We start from the raw sequence: 19,123 nt of genomic DNA, 5'->3' as shown, positions 1-19,123 counted from the left end.
ACGCTGTAAAAAACAGAACATTAAACTAAATAAAATGTATGAATCAATCTGTCACACCTAATATTTTAGCATTGATGTAATGTGAATAAGCCAATCAAACCTGCTGTAGTTCAAGTTCAAGTATTGTTTTTTTTTTTAAGCTTAGCCAGTGTTTATCTGATGGTCTCTGTTGAACATCGCCTGATGATTTAAGTCGAGCTTTAAAGGTTTGAAGATCAGAAATGAACTATAACTATATTGTCTTTGTGAAACGCTGCAGCACATGTTGTCACAACGAAATGTGTCCTCTGCTTTTAACCATCAACCTCGGTGAGCAGTGGGCAGCCGTGACAGGCGCCCGGGGAGCAGTGTGTGGGGACAGTCCCTTGCTCAGTGACACCTTGGCACTGCCCCACTTCACTTTGTGTGTTTGGCAGGGACGTGAGCTTTCACGGTTTTATATACGGTTTCAGATGTCGAGATGCGCAGGGAACATTCTTCAATTGGAGATGCTGACGGCAAGGATACCGGTGTCATAGAGGTCAATCAGCATCAGTACTACATGCCCACTGTCTCTCCTGAACAAATTCATCAATAAAGTACAGTTCAGACACTCGAGTGATGAAAATCCGTGTTTATATACAGGTTAACAACAAAACAAACACGAAACAAAGAGTACATGAACAAAAGATCAAATGTTGGACTGATTAATGTCGCTCTCATTTTACCGTTATAGGTTTGCTCTTGTACCAGTCATGTCCTCACGCTCTCGGAATCAAGGTTTGCCCTGCATACAAAACACAACACACTCCGGCCCGCATCTTCTTCTGCGTGTAAATCATATGTAATAAACAGCCTCCAAAAATACAGTTTTATGATAAACTATATATGTACAGCATAAACAAGTTAGAATAATGAATCTAATAGAAAAAAATAAAAAATATATCCTTTCAGGTTTTTTTTTTTTTTTTTTTTTAAAGGCATGGAGAAACGATAACGCCAATATGCACCTTTTAGACACTTGCCATATAAAATAGCAGCTAGATTAGCAATGCTATGGGCGAATAACAACATTATATACAGTTACTGTTGCTCTTTTACTGCCCACAAGAAGTGTTGTGAATATTACAGTGTACATGTAGTGTTCTTGGTTTTCTAAAAGTAAAATTAAAATACAATAACATTGTAATCCTGTGTTAAGTAAATATATGTGGTTCTCTCACCAAAAAAGGCCTTATATTCACAAATCAAATGATAAGCCATGTATGCTTATTGTTGTTTTATTAAATATCCGGTATATACAAACGTCCATTCTTTAGCAGTCGTCTTCACCAATATTTCGCGATGATATTAACGGAACCAGTAACTGAAAGATCGTATCGAAACATAAATAAGAATATCAAAACTCTCGCTTTCCAGTAAGACAGGTGATCCGTGATTTGAACATATTGGGCCATTTTCCCGTTGAGAACGACGGCAGCCTTCGTGTGAGGCTCCACACAAGGTATGAGGTACGGAAGCTTCACACCAACAGTTCGCAACACAAGCGCGACGGGGCTCCCACATCTGAACCAACACAAGAGTAAGGCCACGAAAGTCCACACCAGGAACAGAAGGGAGGTGAAAAAGAACAAGTGATATTCAGTGCTTCAATGCCCCGCCTCTCCACATTTACGCGTCGTTTTTGGCACACACACACATACGCAAAATACATGCACACAAACAGACGTGTGTGTGCGCAACACTAACATCACACAGGAACCTATAGTCAGTTTCATGTTGCATGTGTATTCATTTTCTTCGTTTACATTCAAGTTGTGCATAGACTTGTCCACCTTATCCACTATAACAAGCCAACTAAGGTACTAACTAACTAACTAGCTAACTAACTAACTAGCTACTTTACTGGTGAGGCGGCTTTGCCTTCTTGAAAATCCACACGTCTGCTCGCATGGCGAGATTGGGTTAGGTCTTGATATGTTGAAACTTTTTGGGTGTTCCCTGTTTCTTGGTCTGCCACAGGTGGCTGTAGATGGTGACGGCGTCCACGCTGGCTGACATGGTCTTTGCCGGGATGTGGCTGAACTGCTTCCTGTCTGAGTTGTACTTGTACAGACCCTCGATCATCTTAAGTGTGATTGTTTTGGGCCCAATGCCGGCGAGCTTGGCGATGTCCTCCGTCTCTGGACAGTACGTGTAAAGCGAGCGGAACTGGCAGCCAGAGTCTCGGAAAAGAATCAGGAAGTTGTTGGATTCCGACTTCTCCATTTCCTGGAAAGCAAAGAAATATTGTTTGATCCTGAACATAAAAAAAACAGCAGCCCAGACCCAAAATCCACAAAATTTCAGTAAATACAATAGTTGCATTTCATTTCATATTGGGTTTCATACCGCTAATAAAATATTAGTTTATATATAATATAGGGATAAGAATCATTATTGTCATTGGAACAAGTACAACGAAATTACGTGCAGTCCCTGAGCCGGAGCGTATAAAAGGAGAAAGCTAGCCTGTATACTAATTAGTGGTGGGCCGTTATCGGCGTTAATGTGCTGTGTTAACGTGAGACTCTTATCGGGCGATAAAAAAAATATCGCCGTTAATCTATTCACAAAGTTGGGTTGGGAGCTGGGTCTATACTACGCAAGCTATTGTGCCAGAGTTAAATGGTTAGATTTATAAGTATATTTCTTCTTTCTTGTGTCTTTTATTTTCTTATTTTCTAAAGACTTTTATTTTGTTTTTGAGACCCGGTGTAGTTCTCTTGGACACATGAGAGAGGTTGTGAGAGGTGCGTGGGGTTTGTGTGCAAAAAGTTATTTCTTTCATTTTAATTTATGTACATATTAGGAATATTTTGCATGTGTGTTATTTTGTGAATATTTTAATGTTCTTTTAATACTGTATATTGTAGAAAGAGGTGCAGAAAGATGCAATGTGTGAGGCGATGTTCTGACGCGACCTTGCTTTTTGTACAGAATACACTTTGCACAGAAAATCTCTTGGGTGTCAGCTCATCATTTGTGGTTCAAGAAACGAAATCAAAAAGTTACACAACGCAGAAGAAGAACCGCTACACTATGATGACTTTCACCTTGATATTTTAGCGCGGATGTAGACCTAGCCGAATTGCACTGTAGGGGGCGAGAACGAGTCTTCGAACTGTGAAATTACCACATCAAACGTGACGTGGTAACATGGATGCAGCTATTTAACTGAATAAACAGTTGGTAAACACAAGTACATCTTATTGAACATAATTTATTTTCATCACCAATTATCATAGTAGAACAGCTTTCTCAAGCAGTTTGTGATGCATTTTGGAAACAGGAGGTGAGCCACCTGGCTTGAGAAACCCGTTCTCAAAGACTTACTTTTAGTCATTATTTGGGTAGAACACACATTCTGAATGCCTTTGGCAGAATTCAAATGAGCCATTTTAATCTTGATTAATCTAAAATGTAGATTAATCTAGATTAATTTAGATTACTCTAGATTAATTCCAAGATTACTGTGGGATTAATCTAGATTAAGAAAATTAATCTATGACCACCTCTAATACTAATAAAATACAAAATATAATAAAACCATAAAATTAAAATTTACGAAATGAGGTAGGTAGACAAACAGTATATACTTTCAATATACAATATACTTTCCAATATCGATTGATTCGATAGATTTTTTCACAATTTTTTCTGATATTGATATACTGAGACCAAAGACACTAGACACTATGTAATACCATGACTATTGCTGCCCTGCTTGACTCTGTTTTCAGCCATTTCGCTCTTTGCTAGTTATACACAGTGATCCACATTACGTGGTGATGCTTCTGTATTCCAGCATATCAGCAGAATCCCCCAAAAAATGGCAAAACCTGTTGACTGAGGTGAATCTGTTGCCCTGCGCACTACAGATGTGTATTGGCAAGGATCTCATGATACGATATGTTACGAGAGATACTCTCTCTAGTTTCTGGGATATTTCATTCAATTTGCAGGCATCGATATGCAGGAAACGGGATGTCCGGGAGACTTTTGATACCTCCTCCATTTAAAAGTAATGTAAATACACCGAAAAGTAAATGATAAAAAGCTGATCGAGATTCATTTTATTGTGATCATTGAAATCGTATAGTCGCCCAGCCCTAATATAATATGCGTTTCTCTTATATATTGGATCTGTGAGGAGTGTCATACCTCTAGTATCTTGTTCTTTTGACCTTCGTTGACCTTGCCAGCAAGACAGCAATGGGCCAGTGCATTCTGAATGATGTATTTGTTGGACTTGGCACTGGGCTCTTTATATAGCTTTGGTCCTATGTGAGAAAATAAAAATAATAAGAGGAATAAGAAACATTCCTGAACATCAAACACGTTCAATGACAATACATGAACTACAATTTCACTTAAAGGCTCCTGTGGCGGCTTGAATGATTTGTCTGGTTTAGTGTCCCATACCTGTATATTCTGTGTTCGATGCCGCAGACGACGTATTCGATTCATTCTCCCAGTTCTCTCCGTTCCGACTGACTGATTGGCAGGGCGATAAATATCCCTCAGCAGAGTCCGGCCTAGTGATGGTCACACACACACAAACAACAATGGCTTAGATCAGCAGCGACCGTGTGGAAAATGTGTGATGAAAGATGCTATGACGCAAGTGACAAAGCCAGAACCGTGGGGGCTGCAATAAGAAGCGTGAATGAAGCGCGGTTGGACAGCAGAGGAGGGGAAACTGATCCATGTGTAGATCCAGGCCGGTGTAGATGCAGGTTTTTAAAACAACCTCCCATGCCGCTGTACTGGATTATTATTACTGGATCAGTGAAAAAACTACACTCATGGGATCAGGTTCCCCAGCCCTGGTTTAAATGGGAGCCAGAAAGCAGCAAGAGCCTCCATGTTGTTGTATTTACAGCAAATGGATTTATATATTTAAAACAGTATATATTCTGACATTAGGACAGAATGTCAAATGCAGTGGCATTAACTTAGTTACATTTATGGCATTTGGCAGACGGCCTTATCCAGAGTGACTTACAACGTGCTTCAGTTACTAAGTTCAGTTATGACTGGGGGTGAACGTTTAACACGTTAACGCAACGTTGCATTTCAAATTATATGATGATGTTCGTGAGCCTATTTAAGGAGACCAAAATGACCAAATCTTAACATTTCATTTCACACTGGCATAAGCCTCTGAACTATTATGCAACAAAATATAAACTAAATATTATTATTATTTTCTCCAAATTTTGTCTCCTCCTAAAATAATACCCTGGACGTAACATAAGTGCTTTAGTCAGAGAACACAGAGGGTGAACAGCTGAGATGGTCTGAGATGATTTCCCCTTCGGAAAAACGTAAAAATGTGGTATGCTCAAATGTTGAGAAATAATCAAACAAACAAATATGCCCAAATAAAAAAATGCCAGGATTTTAATATTTCACTCATCTAAATTGAAGGTACGAGCGATGGATTGGACCTTACTAAGACTAACCTTCCCTTTCGGTCTTTTGCAGAGAGCAAAAAGAAGCTTAAATTTCCAGAGGAAATTTTGCTTCTAAGGCACATTTGACGGAAGGGAAATTGAGAGAGAAACAAATAGAAATTTAAATCAACTTCACATTTATACAAGTGGAAATCGTTGTGAACTAATGATTCAACTCATGCTTAATATGTGTGTTAACCATAAATTGAGCTTACCTCGAGGTCCTCTTATCTGACTGTACGCTGTCACTGTCAGCAAGGTTGAGAGAAGCAAGTGACAGACTAGAAACTGAATACCCTCTGGGTCGCGACCCTGCAGAAATGGTAGTTTAGCATGGTAATTATACATATGCATACTCATTCATGTTTAAATCACAAGTATAGGGTTGGGCAATGTGGCATAAAAAATGGACCACAGTGGACATCAACCACACAACTGACGTAGTTTTTTGCTTCAGAGTCCAACATCACTCACAACACTTGCACATATGCGCTGCCGAACTAAGATTGTGGGTCCACTTCATGTTATGTGCAGCCGAAAGTTAAAGAAATATCAAAATGCCATCCAGGGAGTTTGGCTGAATTGCCTGTGTGGCCAAAGCTGATCACTTCACTTCAGTCACAATCACTGATTGCGATCATATAATCTCCCAGCCCCACGTGAAAATCCTTATGAACGCATTACTATGCTCACACTCACCAGTTGCTTTGGTAGGTGGTTTTGGGGACTCCACGATGTCTCTATGCATAGACTTGGGTCGCGGTTTCTTCTGTTTGATGCTTGCGGGGCGTGGCTTGATGACGCTGTCCATGTCTTCCATCAGTTTCAACTGTTTCCTTCTCATGTACTCGTTCTTAATGAACTCCCTACGTGCTTTCTCTTCCTCCCTTTTCTGCTGTTCCTCTTCTGCTTTCAAGCTACATGTCAACAGATTTTACAAAAAAGGAAACTTTTACATATTAACAAGCGACGGGGAAGAAAATAATCTCCAATATATATCTCTAAACAATATTGTATTGCAGTCTCTTTCTCTACACATATAATGTTAAGTAAATTTGCTATAAACACTTTTGGTAAATCAATATTTGTCCAAAAGGAACCTAAAAATGTGGTTCTTTTTTTTTTTTCTTCTTTAAATCCTTCTCACCGTGCTGCTTCCTTCTTCTGCTCAAGCTCCGCTTCCAGCTGCTGCCTCTTCTGCTGCATCTCCTTCTCCCTCCTCAGCCTTTTCTCCAGCAGAGCTGCACGCTTCTGCGCCATGTCCTCCTCCCCCTGCTGGTCATCCTGGAGACAGCAGCAGGCACACACACGTCGGGACAAATCATCTCAAGTGCATCACGGAGACTGGCGTCGCGCTGAGGGCCTAGGTTTCATATAACGTTCATCCCTTGCACTTCAACAGTTCATATGGATCATTTCTTAGCAAATTATCCCCAAAATGCACCCTGTGCCTTTAAATTAAACTCATTTTAATACAATAAAATCAGTGAATCAGTGGCAAAGAGACCTTACCCTGTAGAAGAAGCCACAGCACGTTTTCTGGTCCACGTCACGAGTCTCTGCCGCAACTTCTGCATCTTTGCCGGGTTCCGAGGCCCGGGGCCCGTCTGAAGGTTTCAGCTTGGACAGAGGCACCTCAATCAGGTCCTTGCTGTCGTGACTCGCGGCGCCAGCAGCGTGCGACTTGGGTGAATGTTCACCTCGCGTCTCCACCGCTTTCTTCTTCATCTGCCCCACTTCTGTGCGCTCCTCCTTGCTCTCGGCTGCTTCTTCTTTGGATTGGCTGACCTGGCCCGTGCCGGCCTGGACGTCCGGCCCAGTTGGTTTATCACCGGCCTCGTTCCCCGAGTGCTTCTGCCCCTCGGACGTGGGCCTGGAATCGTGGCCCAAATAAGCGAAGGAGCTGGTCTGGCTCTGACTGGGAGAGAACCGGCGCAGTCGGGGCAGGCTGTCCACCGACTGCGGCGTGTTGAGCATGCGGCTGAACGGCGCGATCTTCAGGTCGGTGGGGCGCGGGGTCCGCGGGGTCCTGGCGTGGAAGGAGGCGGACTTCCTCTTGATGGTGCCGGGGGAGCGGTGAGGGGCCCGGGGGGAGCAGGCGGAGGACAGGATGGGCGAGAGGGAGCCGACGGAGCCCCGCCCGGCCGCGCTGCTGCTGCGGAGCTCCCGCACCTGCTTCTGGGGGGACGGCTGGGGGGGCGAGATGACCCACGCCTGCTTGTCGCGCATCTGCATGATGACCTCCTGCTGCTGGGCCAGACGTTGCATCTCCGTCTGCAGGAAGGTGAGCGACAGGTTGAGCCTCTCGATGGAGCGGGTGTAGTCCGCCAGGTCCACCTCCCCGCTGCCGTCTTCAAGGGGCGACTTCGGGGCCGCCCCGTCCGGTTTGTACCTCTCTGGCCGAGAGCAGGTGACAGTGGCTGATGCCTTTGAGCTCTGGTTCTCCCTGAGGGACTTCTCAGCGTCTGGGCTTCCAGATTCGGGTCCCGGGGACGGAGATGTCGCACCACCTTTGCGGCGGACAACATTGAGAAACGCCGTCCTCCCCATTCTTTGGCGGTGGCGCGTGAACGCCGCCTCTACTTTCTTCTTCTGAGCCTCGATAGCGCGCCGCTTCTCCTCCAGCTTCATCTTCAGGTGCACCATCTCCGAGGCCAGCAGGTGAGTGGGGTCTCTGGAGGACAATGGCCGGGCGGGGCTGCGTGCTTCTGGGGTGGCCGCTCTAGCTACTGCGTGTGGGATGTTGAGGTCTGAGCTTTCCGGTGTGGTGCCACCGCTGCTCCGGCCTTCCACGTGGTTCAGCTTCCTGAACTTCTGCTCGGCAAAACTGGTCATCCGGACGCCAGAGCCAGAAGATGAAGCCGGACTGCCACAACCCAGAGAACGAGAGCCTACCAGACTTGGGCACGGGCTGGCTGTCTCTGGCAGTGGGCAGGACCTTGCTTCATAGTCCTGGTCCATATCAGAGTAGTCCTTCAGAGAGGAGTCCTCATCCTGACCATCCTGGATGTCCTCAGTCCTCACGTGAATACCCGTATCCACCTCAGTGGAGGTGGAGTTGAGATCTCCATCTTCCATCCTGACCTTCACTTCAGGCTCTCCAGTCGCATTGTGAAGGTCTGCTTCTGGGTGGTGCAGGTAGAAGCCATTGTTCTCCCCTGCCAACTGTAAGCTACTGTGGGGCCTTTCTGAGTCGTGAATTATCTTCAGGGCCTCCTCCATACTGGGGGTGGTGGGATGAGGCTCAAGCTCCACTGGATGGTCACCATTAGAGTACCTGGTTGAGCACATTTTAAACACTTTAACTTAACTATATATATTTCTCAAGGCAATTACGTCCGTGTGGTCTATAAAAGCTCACAGGAGATTTTACATTAATGACATGTTCCTCCTCATGGTGGAACAACCACTGTTCCCCTGTTCTTCTCTAGTCCTTTACTGTCTACAATCAAGCCCGTACAAATGTAATGTTTTTATAAACTGGGAGGATCTCTTTCACATACCATGTCCTCATTCTGGCTTTTTTAACCTTCTCCTGCCAATAGGTCACCCAAACAAGTGCAAGAACTGTTGCCAGATTTGTGAATGACTGTCTATGAAAAAATTTTAAAGTCTAATACACACACCAAACCGATACATATTTCAATGCTGCATGTACCTAAGACATTTAAATTGTTTTCCATGACACCTATTCTCAGTGATCAATTTTTACTGAAATATCAAATTCAAAAGTGCCCAATCTGGCAACAATGAGATCCTTTAATTCCCCTCTTCCTCCAAGATCAGCACTGTAATTCAAGAGCTCTCACCGCAGACTAGTGAATACCCATTGCCCTATGCAACAGATCAAGTAATATAGAGTGAACAATGATCCAATATTTCTGTTGATTGAAAATGATTTAGCTGTTTTTTCACTTTGTCTCTCAATATAAAATATTTTTTATGTAATAAAACAGGGTTGTGCACCTGGCTTCAGTTGACTGTTTACTTGACTCTGCATCCTCTTCCATAATACCAGTTGCTGGGTGGTGACCACCCTGCCCATTAACTGGCTGGAAGGAGAGGTTTCTGCGCATGTTCCTGGGTGCATGGTGCACCTTGAAGCCCAGACCTCCAGTGCTGGCAGACCTGGTCATCATGCCAGGGGCTGACTGAGGAACCTCATCGAAGGGAATCTCAAAAGAGATACCGTGAGTCGAAGACCTGTGAAAGGACCACAAGTTCCTTAATGTACTTCATGCGCACTCTGAACAAAGCAATTTAAAGGTCTCATTACATGTTTTTTTGTTGCTTTTATAGCGTTTACAGCAGAATTACAGCGATTTTAATCCATTCCCACACTGAGATTTCTCTGGTACACAGCCTAGAAGTTAAGGGTCATTCACGGAAATGACGTCATCAACACATTCACCAACCACAATCTTTGGCGCAGACAGGAAGTCGTGTCAGCGTTTTTCCAGAAAAAAAATTTATTAACCCACTGGTTCTTCAGAGTCCCGAATGATGGAACTAAAAAAATACATTTTTACATTTACATTTACAGCATTTATCAGACGCCCTTATCCAGAGCGACTTACAATCAGTAGTTACAGGGACAGTCCCCCCCTGGAGCAACTTAGGGTTAAGTGTCTTGCTCAGGGACACAATGGTAGTAAGTGGGATTCGAACCCGGGTTTTCTGGTTCATAGGCGAGTGTGTTACCCACTAGGCTACTACCACCCTTTTTACATCCAATCACTGAGCAACCGCAATGCTTTGCACGTTTGGAAGCCATGAAGGTCGGTGGAGATAATGTTTCTCTGGGCGTAAAAAGAATGAGAAATGGGACATAACCTTTCCCCTTATGATGACAATAGGGGGACAAATTCCAGGTCTGAGCTGCCGCTCTCTGAACAGTGAAGCAGAATGACCAAAGCACTCTTTATACAAATCACCATTATTAGCCACTGCAGGACCATAGACAGGCTAGAGGAATTTGTTTTAATGTGAAAAGTGAAATTTTCATGTCATGGGACGTTAAATGAAGAATTTAGTTGACCTGTGCACATGCATTAACACAACAAAATTGAAACACCAACCGTTTTTCTTTAGGCCAGGTTCCAGTGCAGCCATCCACAAAGGACAATGAGTTTGACCTTTTAATTACAGCTGCAATTAATAACACCAATAAATATTAAGGTACAATAGGAAGGTACAATGAGTAAAAATACATCATTGGTGTGCGTATATGTAATTAACTGAAATATACAATCAGGCACAACATTAAAGCCTGCGCAACATTGTGAAGGTTCTCCACCAAAATAGCTTTAGGCATTGAATCCACAAGACCTCAGGGGTTGGTACGTAGTACATGTTGCAACAACATTATGAGAAAGTTATCAGCAACAGATACTCTGTCAGAATGATCCAAGGCCCAGTCAACTCTTTATCATGTTCCTCAAAACACCGTTCCACACCATCTTTACAGTGTGGCAGGACAAATAGTGCCATCATGGAACAACAGTAACCAGAACAGTAGAACATGACAGTTCACTTGTTACGTGTGATATCCGAGTGCCACATCACAAGATAATGTACGTTATTCACCTGTCAGTGGTTATATATTTCAGGCCTGAGTGCTGTATATAACAATTTACAGTGGTATTGTTAATGTTTGAGTGAAGGAGTATTCCTGTGTTTTACCTGTGGGAAAATGTTGAGTTCTGCAAAATGGAACAAAAAAAAAACATATTGGAGAAGGAAGCACAGTTTAATCAGGCTTAATAGCATGAAAAGGGGTATTGCTTACAAATTGTTTTATTGCATAAAAGTTAATAACATATGTGAACCTGTTTTGGTCAGGACTACATGTCCTCTCAGACACGCTTTGTTTGGCTGCGTGGGATATAGGAGCCATCTTTACAGACGGTTCTGAAAACAAAATAAACCGTAAAAAACTCTCACGAAAACCTCAATAATTAATGGTAGAACATACAAGAGCTCAAACAGAGCTCACCTTCGGCATCTAGGGAACGGGGCTGTACGAAGGAGGGTTTCACAACTTCAAACCACCAGAACAGCTCTGCCATGAACACCAGATAATTGCTCTGTAAATGTAAAGAATATACAGACACACAAATGTGGAAGGTTAAAATAGACATGTTTTAACATTTGAACACATTTTAAAGCAGTTGTGGAACATGTCCAGAAGATGTCGCTCTTCACCACAGTATGAGTCAGACAAATTTGATTAAAATAATTTTTAAACATTATTTGCTCAGATATTACAATGATAAAAAAAATGTATTATTACAAGAAGAAATGCTGTTTATGACTTTAAAAACCTGGTTTTGGCAGGTTATTAGTTAGTCAGTTTTATTGTTTAAATTGCAATTTTGACCAAAGTGCTTTCAATGCTATGGCATTTATGGCATCTATCAGACGCCCTTTATCCAGAGCGACTTACAATCAGTATTTACAGGGACAGTCCCCCTGGAGACACTCAGGGTTAAGTGTCTTGCTCAGGGACACAATGATAGTAAGTGGGATTTGAACCTGGGTCTTCTGGTTCAAAGGTGAGTGTGTTACCCACTAGGCTACTACCACCCCACTCCAGTAAAACCAGTATGCATACATATTGAAGCAAGTAAATAAAAAAGAAAATCTATTAAAACAATAAAAAAAAAGGTAAATAAATGAAATTGAACTGAAATGAGATCGAATTTTGCTTTTGAGAGGTAACATTTTGAATTGCTAGTAAGAGTGGGAGGCGAGATGTAGGCTCTGCTATGTGGGGAGAATGTCTGAACGGCGGCTCTATTGGCAACTCTCTCCCCCGTCCTCTCTCTGCCCGTCCCTTTCTTCTGCCCGGGGCACTTGTTGCCCGGCGTCATGTGCCTGCTTCCACACTCTCGCAGCGCGCTCACAGCACACAGCTTTCTTCTGGCACAATCGGGGCAGGCTGCCGGAAAAACACAGAGCCGTGTGTTCGGCCGCCTCGCTCTGTTGAATTGGGTGGTTTTGGGGGGGAGGCTGTGCCTCGTGTGCGTGAGACAGGAGCCCTTGAATCTGAAATGGTCCTTCGTGGTTTTTTTTTTAGATATTGTACACGGCACCCTGAAGTGGAGTTCTGATGGTAAAAACCGGGGCGGCGGCATAAGCGTTATTCCCAGCGCAGCGGCTCCATTGCACATGAAATAACGGATGCAAAAAGACAAGCAGACACATGGTTTACAGCCAAGAGCAGAGGGAAAACTTTGGAAGGCCTCAGCTGGAATATTTTTGTCTCTGGCGAGAGAACTCCGGGTGACTCAGTGTCTCTCCTGGCTCCCAGTACAGTGGACTGTTCCCTGCTGCCCCTCCAGATCCTCCCGTCCGAACCGCCCGGGCCCGGCGTGACTCACTCCCTCCGAACGCTCACCCTGCCACCGCTCCATTCAAAGATCCGAGTCTCCAGTGCCTGGCTGTCCCAGGAGCGGCTCCGGGGCCTACCTTGATGCAGGAGGAGGCGTAGAGCATGTCCTCCAGGCTGAAGTGGCAGCAGCCGCTCAGGTTCTCCCGGCAGAAGTCGTGAACCAGCTGCAGGTTGTAGAGGCTGTCTGCCAGCGACATGGTCTCCTTCAGGCAGATATCTGAGGGGCGGCACCCACACGCCAACAGTTAGTGACGTCAACAGGACGCTCGGGGGTGGCCGGATTCAAACAGAGCTGTTTATCTTTGAAAACCAAAGGCCTCGGACACGTCTGCAGCTAGATGGAATGTCCACAACCAAGGGGAGGGACATTCAGGGCACTATCTTCAAACTGACACACTAAACTAGAGGCTTGTTCAGGATTTACATACAAAATTAGTATAAGTAATAAGTTTTTATCTGTTTTGTCCTTGTCAGGAGTCAAAAAGTTGTGGCCTCTCACTGCTTTTACCAGGCCCCACGCGAGAAGCATTGACACTTGCTTATCAAACTCAACCAGTCACATCAGACCGCGTTCATCTTTACTCTACTGTCCTGTTTATGTGACGCTGTGTGGTATTCTGGGAGGGGAAAGCATTCTCTAACCTCAAACACTACACCCCACAAAGTACATTTACACACAGGGAACATTTCAAATTTCATTTTAGCAAATTCCCTGTGAGGATAAAAAGTACAGTAATAATGATAGTTGCAACTGTGTTATATAATTATTAATACCTGTATAGCAGCACAATATAGCCAAAATATGCTATGTTAATTTGGCTTCATACAGTAAATAAAGCAAACCACACTGCTTACACCATTAATAAATAGAACGCCCAGGAACAAAAGAAAACATACGATTAAAATGCATAACTGTACATGCCATATTGTCGTCTTTATTACCCTACTGCATATTGTCGTGTGGCATGGTGCATGTGTTTAAGCACAATGCCAGATACATTTTGTTTATGTCTGTGCATACGTCTTGTCAAATTTGTCCTATTGTGTATCTGAGCCTTGAATTTTTCATCTCTCTGTGCAGTTTTGTACGGCTCAGATCATAGTAAAAATCACTTTAAGTTTGACTTGACATTTACCAGGCTTTACACTTGAGAACAACTGTTGCAAGCCCTACTATATTAGCCTATAAAGCACTGCTTAAAAAATCAACAAGGCAGCACAGTCCGGCATACAGCTTAAAGCTGGGTCAGGTCGGGTCAGGTTCAGGCTCAATTTTATTATTTTAGAGCTCGTGTGGTAAATGAGCATCAAACACAAACTTCTGGTCAGTGGTTGGCCTAGTGGGTAAGGACACGAACGCGTAATCTGAAGGTTGCGGTTTGAATCCCAAACCACCTAAGGTGCCACTGAGCAATGTACCCACACACTGCTCCCCGGGTTCCTGTCTTGGCTGCCCACTGCTCACTAAGGGTGATGGGTTAAATGCATAGGACAAATTTCGTTGGGTGCATCTGTTTGCTGCTTGCTGTGTTTCACTTTTTTTGGATAATTTTGCACTGTGATAATTTAAACAGATGCATGTACCAGTGCTGTTCTGTACCTTCCAGCCTGACAGAGGTGGGGCAGTAGAAGTGGAGCAGTGTGGCCAGGGCACAGCCGTCCGTGTTGTCCTTCAGCAGGTTGTCCACCAGGGGGAGACAGTGTGCTGAGCGCGGTTTCACCTCCTCCCTCCTGTAGCGGGCCTGCAAAGAGCGAAACCAGGGCGAATGCTTCATCACGTCCACAACACAAAGCAAGAGACAGAGCCCAGCCGTCGGGCCACACACTCACACACACATTTCCAGAACAGTAATTAGTGTTTTGTAATGTTCGTTCAGGATTAGCGGTAACAGCAGGCATATTACAGCATGCGAAAAGGATCTGTGGCAAAAAAGCTCTTAATCATGTGTCCATATAGCCAGTTTCTGTAAATAACCAGAATAAATATCTCAAACCAGGCTACAACCAGACCTAAATTATTCAGACTGAAGAGGCTCCCTAAGTACATGGCTATAAATTCCCAACATCTGCTTTAGATTTAATATAAATCTAAATTAGATTTTTTTTTTTGTAGGTTTCTGTTTGTTACACATGCATACATCAAAATGCATACACCACATTTCTCTAAATAATTATGTTGTTTTGTATATAATACACACATAATGCAATGAATAATCTCAAATTAACAGATTTAACTGAACTGGGTTGGTTTGGGTGGGTGCGTGAGCGGGCTAGTGAGTACAGGGGAGGGCGGGGTCCAGAAAGAACCAGAACTACAGTGGGAAGGTTAGACTGGTGGGAGAGGGGTGGGGCCAGGAGAGGGGGGCAGGACGCGGAGAGGTGTGTCTAAAGCAGTCCATTCACACTGGCACCAAACCGCAGGGGGACTCATGCACCAGCACACTCAAAACAAACAAGGGAGGCGCTGGCAAGGGTGCAAGAGTGGGGGGAAATTCTGATGAGTCTGTTCACTTACAGGTACCAGTTTCCAGTACCATTTGGTAGAAGACTTTGGGGCCCGGATGAAAAAATGAACGTGATGAAGCAGAACAGAAGAAAAGAGAATTAGCTATCAGGAACATATCTTCTCGCGAGTGCTCCTTATGGGCTGAACGTGTTTCTAGATCAGCATTTCTATGGAACAAAGGCCCTGATGCTTTTTAACCGCAATGTGCTTCACTGCTGCGGCCAACACAATAATGAAGCTGCAATTCAATCGAAGAAATAGTTTTTAAGTGAATTAGGGCTCAGAGCTCAGACAACCCTGTCACTGCATCACTACACAAACACTAAAAGATGCCTGGATTTGGCTTATGCCTTCACGGGCAGTGGTGGCCGGTTGATGGTTGCCGGTTTGAATCCGCCAAGGTCCGGCTGCCCACTGCTGACCACATGGCTGACCACTGCTCACCAAGGGTGATGGTTAGAAGCAGAGGACACATTTCATTGTGTCACCGTGTGCTGTGCTGTGTATCACAATGACACTCCCTTCACTTTGGGGCGGGGCAGTGGTGGCCTAGCAGTTAATCAGAAGATTGCCGGGCCGAATTCCGATCCGCCAAGGTGCCAGTGAGCAAAGTACCGTCCCTACACACTGTTTCCCGGGCGCCTGTCATGGCTCCCCGCTGCTTTGGGTTAATGACAATCACTTCACTTTCACTTTCAACTTCATATCCCCCCCTTGGTGTGGTTCGTTTCCTCTGGTGCGAATTAAAAACCAATGCACCAAGACCAACAAGAAGAGGTGGTCTCCATAGGAATCAAATCACGAACTCTGATGCGGTCCGCCTGGTGAGTATGCGCCCCGAACCAAAATAGGACCAAACGCTATCACATGATTAGACAAAAGTGAATTATGGGCAAATTTCAATGTCACTTCCACAGTATTTTCACAGTTCCTTATGCACACCAGCTCCTGTCTCGTCTTGTTATGCATCAGCATATTGTTTTTAAGATGTAACCAGGCAACATTTTAAAATGTACGTTTTGCCTGAAGTGGTACATGCATGTAATGTGATATAAAATCGCAGCAGCAACAGCCAACCCATGTAAATTTACTTCCATCAGGTCCCTCCAATTTCACACAAACAAAGACCAAAACAGCCGATCTGCTTCCTGCAAAACATATGACCAATCAGGAGAGAGAAAGTTCTTGCTTTGATTTGAAGAAACGCATTTTGGTTCGCTTGGAATCATTGGAAAATGATTATATGGTTGTAGGATGGTAGTAGCCTAATGGGTAACACACTCACCTATGAACCAGAAGACCCAGGTTCAAATCCCACTTACTATCATTGTGTCCCTGAGCAAGACACTTAGTTACTTCAGTGGAGACTGTCCCTGTAACTACTGACTGTAAATCGCTCTGGATAAGGGCATCTGACAAATGCCGTAAATGTAAATATGTAAACAAACTATGGTGTGAAAGCGCCTCTTAGATCCAAAAGACAAATGCACATTTAATCTCCTAATTGGCGGTAAGTTCAACAGTTCTTTCTTCACAAACACAGCAGGGTCCTGAATTGCTGATTGTGCACAAATCACACAAGTCTTTTTTGTACCATCAACCGAATAAACCATCGTTTGTTCGTTACAGCCACTCTCTAAATGCAGGCATACTGGTTTGGACGGATTGTCCTCCTTTCCAAAAAAGGAGCAGCGATACGCAGTGACATTCCAACACTGTCTGATTGAAAACTTTTTATATTTACTATTAAAAAAAAATATCATTTACATTTACAGCATTTAGCAGACACACTTACCCAAAACAGCTTACAATCAGTAGTGACAGGGACAGTCCCCCTGGAGACACTCAGGGTTGAGCGTCTTGCTCAGGGACATAATGGTAGTAAGTGGGGTCTGTGAATTTGTGGTCTTCTGGTTCATAGGCGAGTGTCTTACCCACCAGTCTACTACCAAGGTTATTATAGTTAACGAAAACGAACGATAAAACTAAAACTAGAATTGAAAAAGCATTTTCGTTAACTGAAATAAAGAGTTAAAAAAAAAAACGAAAACTAACTGAAAAATTCAAAACACCCGGAGCTGCAAGAGTCAATAACCTTATCGGAGCTAAGATGGATAAGGCTATTCTGGTGATTTTGATTCATGCACCTGACAAATATCCTAATTTACAAAAAAAAAAAAAACTAAAACTAACACTGTAACTAATAAAAACTAAACTAAAACTAAGCAATTTCAAAATATCAAAACTAATAACAACTAGTAAATCTGCCTCTAAAAACTAATTACAACTAACTGAATTTGAAAAAAAAAATCTAAACGAAATAAAAACTAAAACTAATGAAAAATCCAAAACTATTATAACTGTGGCTACTACCACCCATATCATGGTTCTTTTGTGCTGTATCCAAAAAAAGCTATGATGTGATGTGGGCCATAACGCACCAACACCTGCAATTTTTCTCCGCTAATATGTGTGCGTGCTCTATGAATCTTCTCAGAGACGCTCCTCGGTAAAGGCATGAACTTCATCAGCACTTCCAAAGTAGTAGTAACACACGCTGGTTGTAGATGGGACAAAATGATGGGACAAGTTTGTGTCCATTTGATGCAGGGAAGGCTATATATAAAAAAGAAAAAAAAAAACTATGACGCAACAGAGGGATTCTGTTGGAGAACGAACACATCCACCCACACGAGGCTCAGAATATCCCTTCAAGTCCGGTTTTTAATTTTACTTAACCAAGAATTGTGTGTGTGTGTTTATGATTATTAGTTAATAGACTTTACAAAGCTATACAAAAAAGCTAAATACAGTGATTTAGAAAATAAGTCCAATAACTAAACTGATATTTAAACCTTGGTTGAGATGTTTTCTGCCCATCAATGATGGATAGATGGATATGCTTTCTAAAGATTTCGGCCAATATATTGACGAACTCACCCTCTGATTTCCGGCAGGTTCTGGTGTGGGCGTGTCCCCGATCCTCTGCTCCTGGGCCAGGATGTCCCTGAGGTGCTCATTCACCTGCAGTGTCACAAACACAAGGTCAAGCTTAGCATTAACACAGCGCACTTCAAAAACAGGAACATGTCTGATCATTTCGATATGTTACCAGACGCATTTCCAGCAGTCAGTCATGCCGAACGAGCCACACGCCGAGTCTAGCAGACTGATGTCAGTCTGAGGTGAGGTCAGCCACTATTATCAGTTATTCTGCCACCGTGCTGTGGTGTATCAGTCCTTTATCTGCATGTTCTAGGCTTTTTTCTCTTTTTGAGATCATGACCTAATCAAAGTTGTTTTCTCAAGGTCAAAACTTCTAATTCCTTGAACATTCGGTTTTACTGTAATCAGACACGGACAGAACCAGTGGTATGTCTGTCGGTGACAGATCATTTTCATATGATCAAGTTGTTTCCTTGAGATCTTGTGACCTTGTAACTATAAATACATAATAATAAAAAGACACACACACTCACACAAACACACACACACACACACACACACATATAAAGTCCCTCCCCCAGAGGCGTGTTTTTAAATTCCTGTCTTTTCTCTTTGGGATACTACTTTGAAGAGTTCAAGGACAGATGTGGCGCTCAGAAAACACTCAGATTTGTGTGTACGTCTGTGTGTGTGTGTGTGTGTGTGTGTGTTGAAAGGATTCTATCCACCCCACCAAAGGAGGAAGCACTCAAGCTTCTCCACAAAGGAATGTAAACAACGTTGGCTTTTCCAGACTGGAAA

The 19,123-nt window shown here is 43.5% G+C and overlaps 1 protein-coding gene across 4 annotated transcripts in view; it reads right to left on the bottom strand.

Moving 5' to 3' along the window:
- Positions 1-598: 598 nt before the first annotated feature.
- The window catches only part of camsap2b (calmodulin regulated spectrin-associated protein family, member 2b), a 32,064-nt gene continuing 13,539 nt past the window's right edge, over positions 599-19,123 (bottom strand). The window contains exons 4-20 of one of the 4 annotated variants that reach the window (XM_028976297.1): positions 18,317-18,400; positions 15,386-15,418; positions 14,471-14,612; positions 12,948-13,087; positions 11,473-11,563; positions 11,306-11,387; positions 11,160-11,179; positions 10,556-10,625; positions 9,444-9,680; positions 6,990-8,754; positions 6,625-6,761; positions 6,177-6,394; positions 5,693-5,789; positions 5,487-5,549; positions 4,444-4,556; positions 4,183-4,301; positions 599-2,250 (exon numbers count right to left, since the gene is read on the bottom strand). In XM_028976297.1, coding sequence (XP_028832130.1) covers positions 1,945-2,250; positions 4,183-4,301; positions 4,444-4,556; positions 5,487-5,549; positions 5,693-5,789; positions 6,177-6,394; positions 6,625-6,761; positions 6,990-8,754; positions 9,444-9,680; positions 10,556-10,625; positions 11,160-11,179; positions 11,306-11,387; positions 11,473-11,563; positions 12,948-13,087; positions 14,471-14,612; positions 15,386-15,418; positions 18,317-18,400 — 3,717 coding nt within the window. In that variant the 3' untranslated portion in view covers positions 599-1,944. The remainder of the gene's footprint in view (positions 2,251-4,182; positions 4,302-4,443; positions 4,557-5,486; positions 5,550-5,692; positions 5,790-6,176; positions 6,395-6,624; positions 6,762-6,989; positions 8,755-9,443; positions 9,681-10,555; positions 10,626-11,159; positions 11,180-11,305; positions 11,388-11,472; positions 11,564-12,947; positions 13,088-14,470; positions 14,613-15,385; positions 15,419-18,316; positions 18,401-19,123) is intronic. The other 3 variants (XM_028976299.1, XM_028976298.1, XM_028976300.1) reach the window with 3 other exon arrangements.

This window comes from Denticeps clupeoides, chromosome 4, assembly GCF_900700375.1.
Source record: "Denticeps clupeoides chromosome 4, fDenClu1.1, whole genome shotgun sequence".
In the NCBI taxonomy this organism is placed as follows: Eukaryota; Metazoa; Chordata; class Actinopteri; order Clupeiformes; family Denticipitidae; genus Denticeps; species Denticeps clupeoides.
This window is presented reverse-complemented; position numbering and strand designations above follow the sequence as displayed.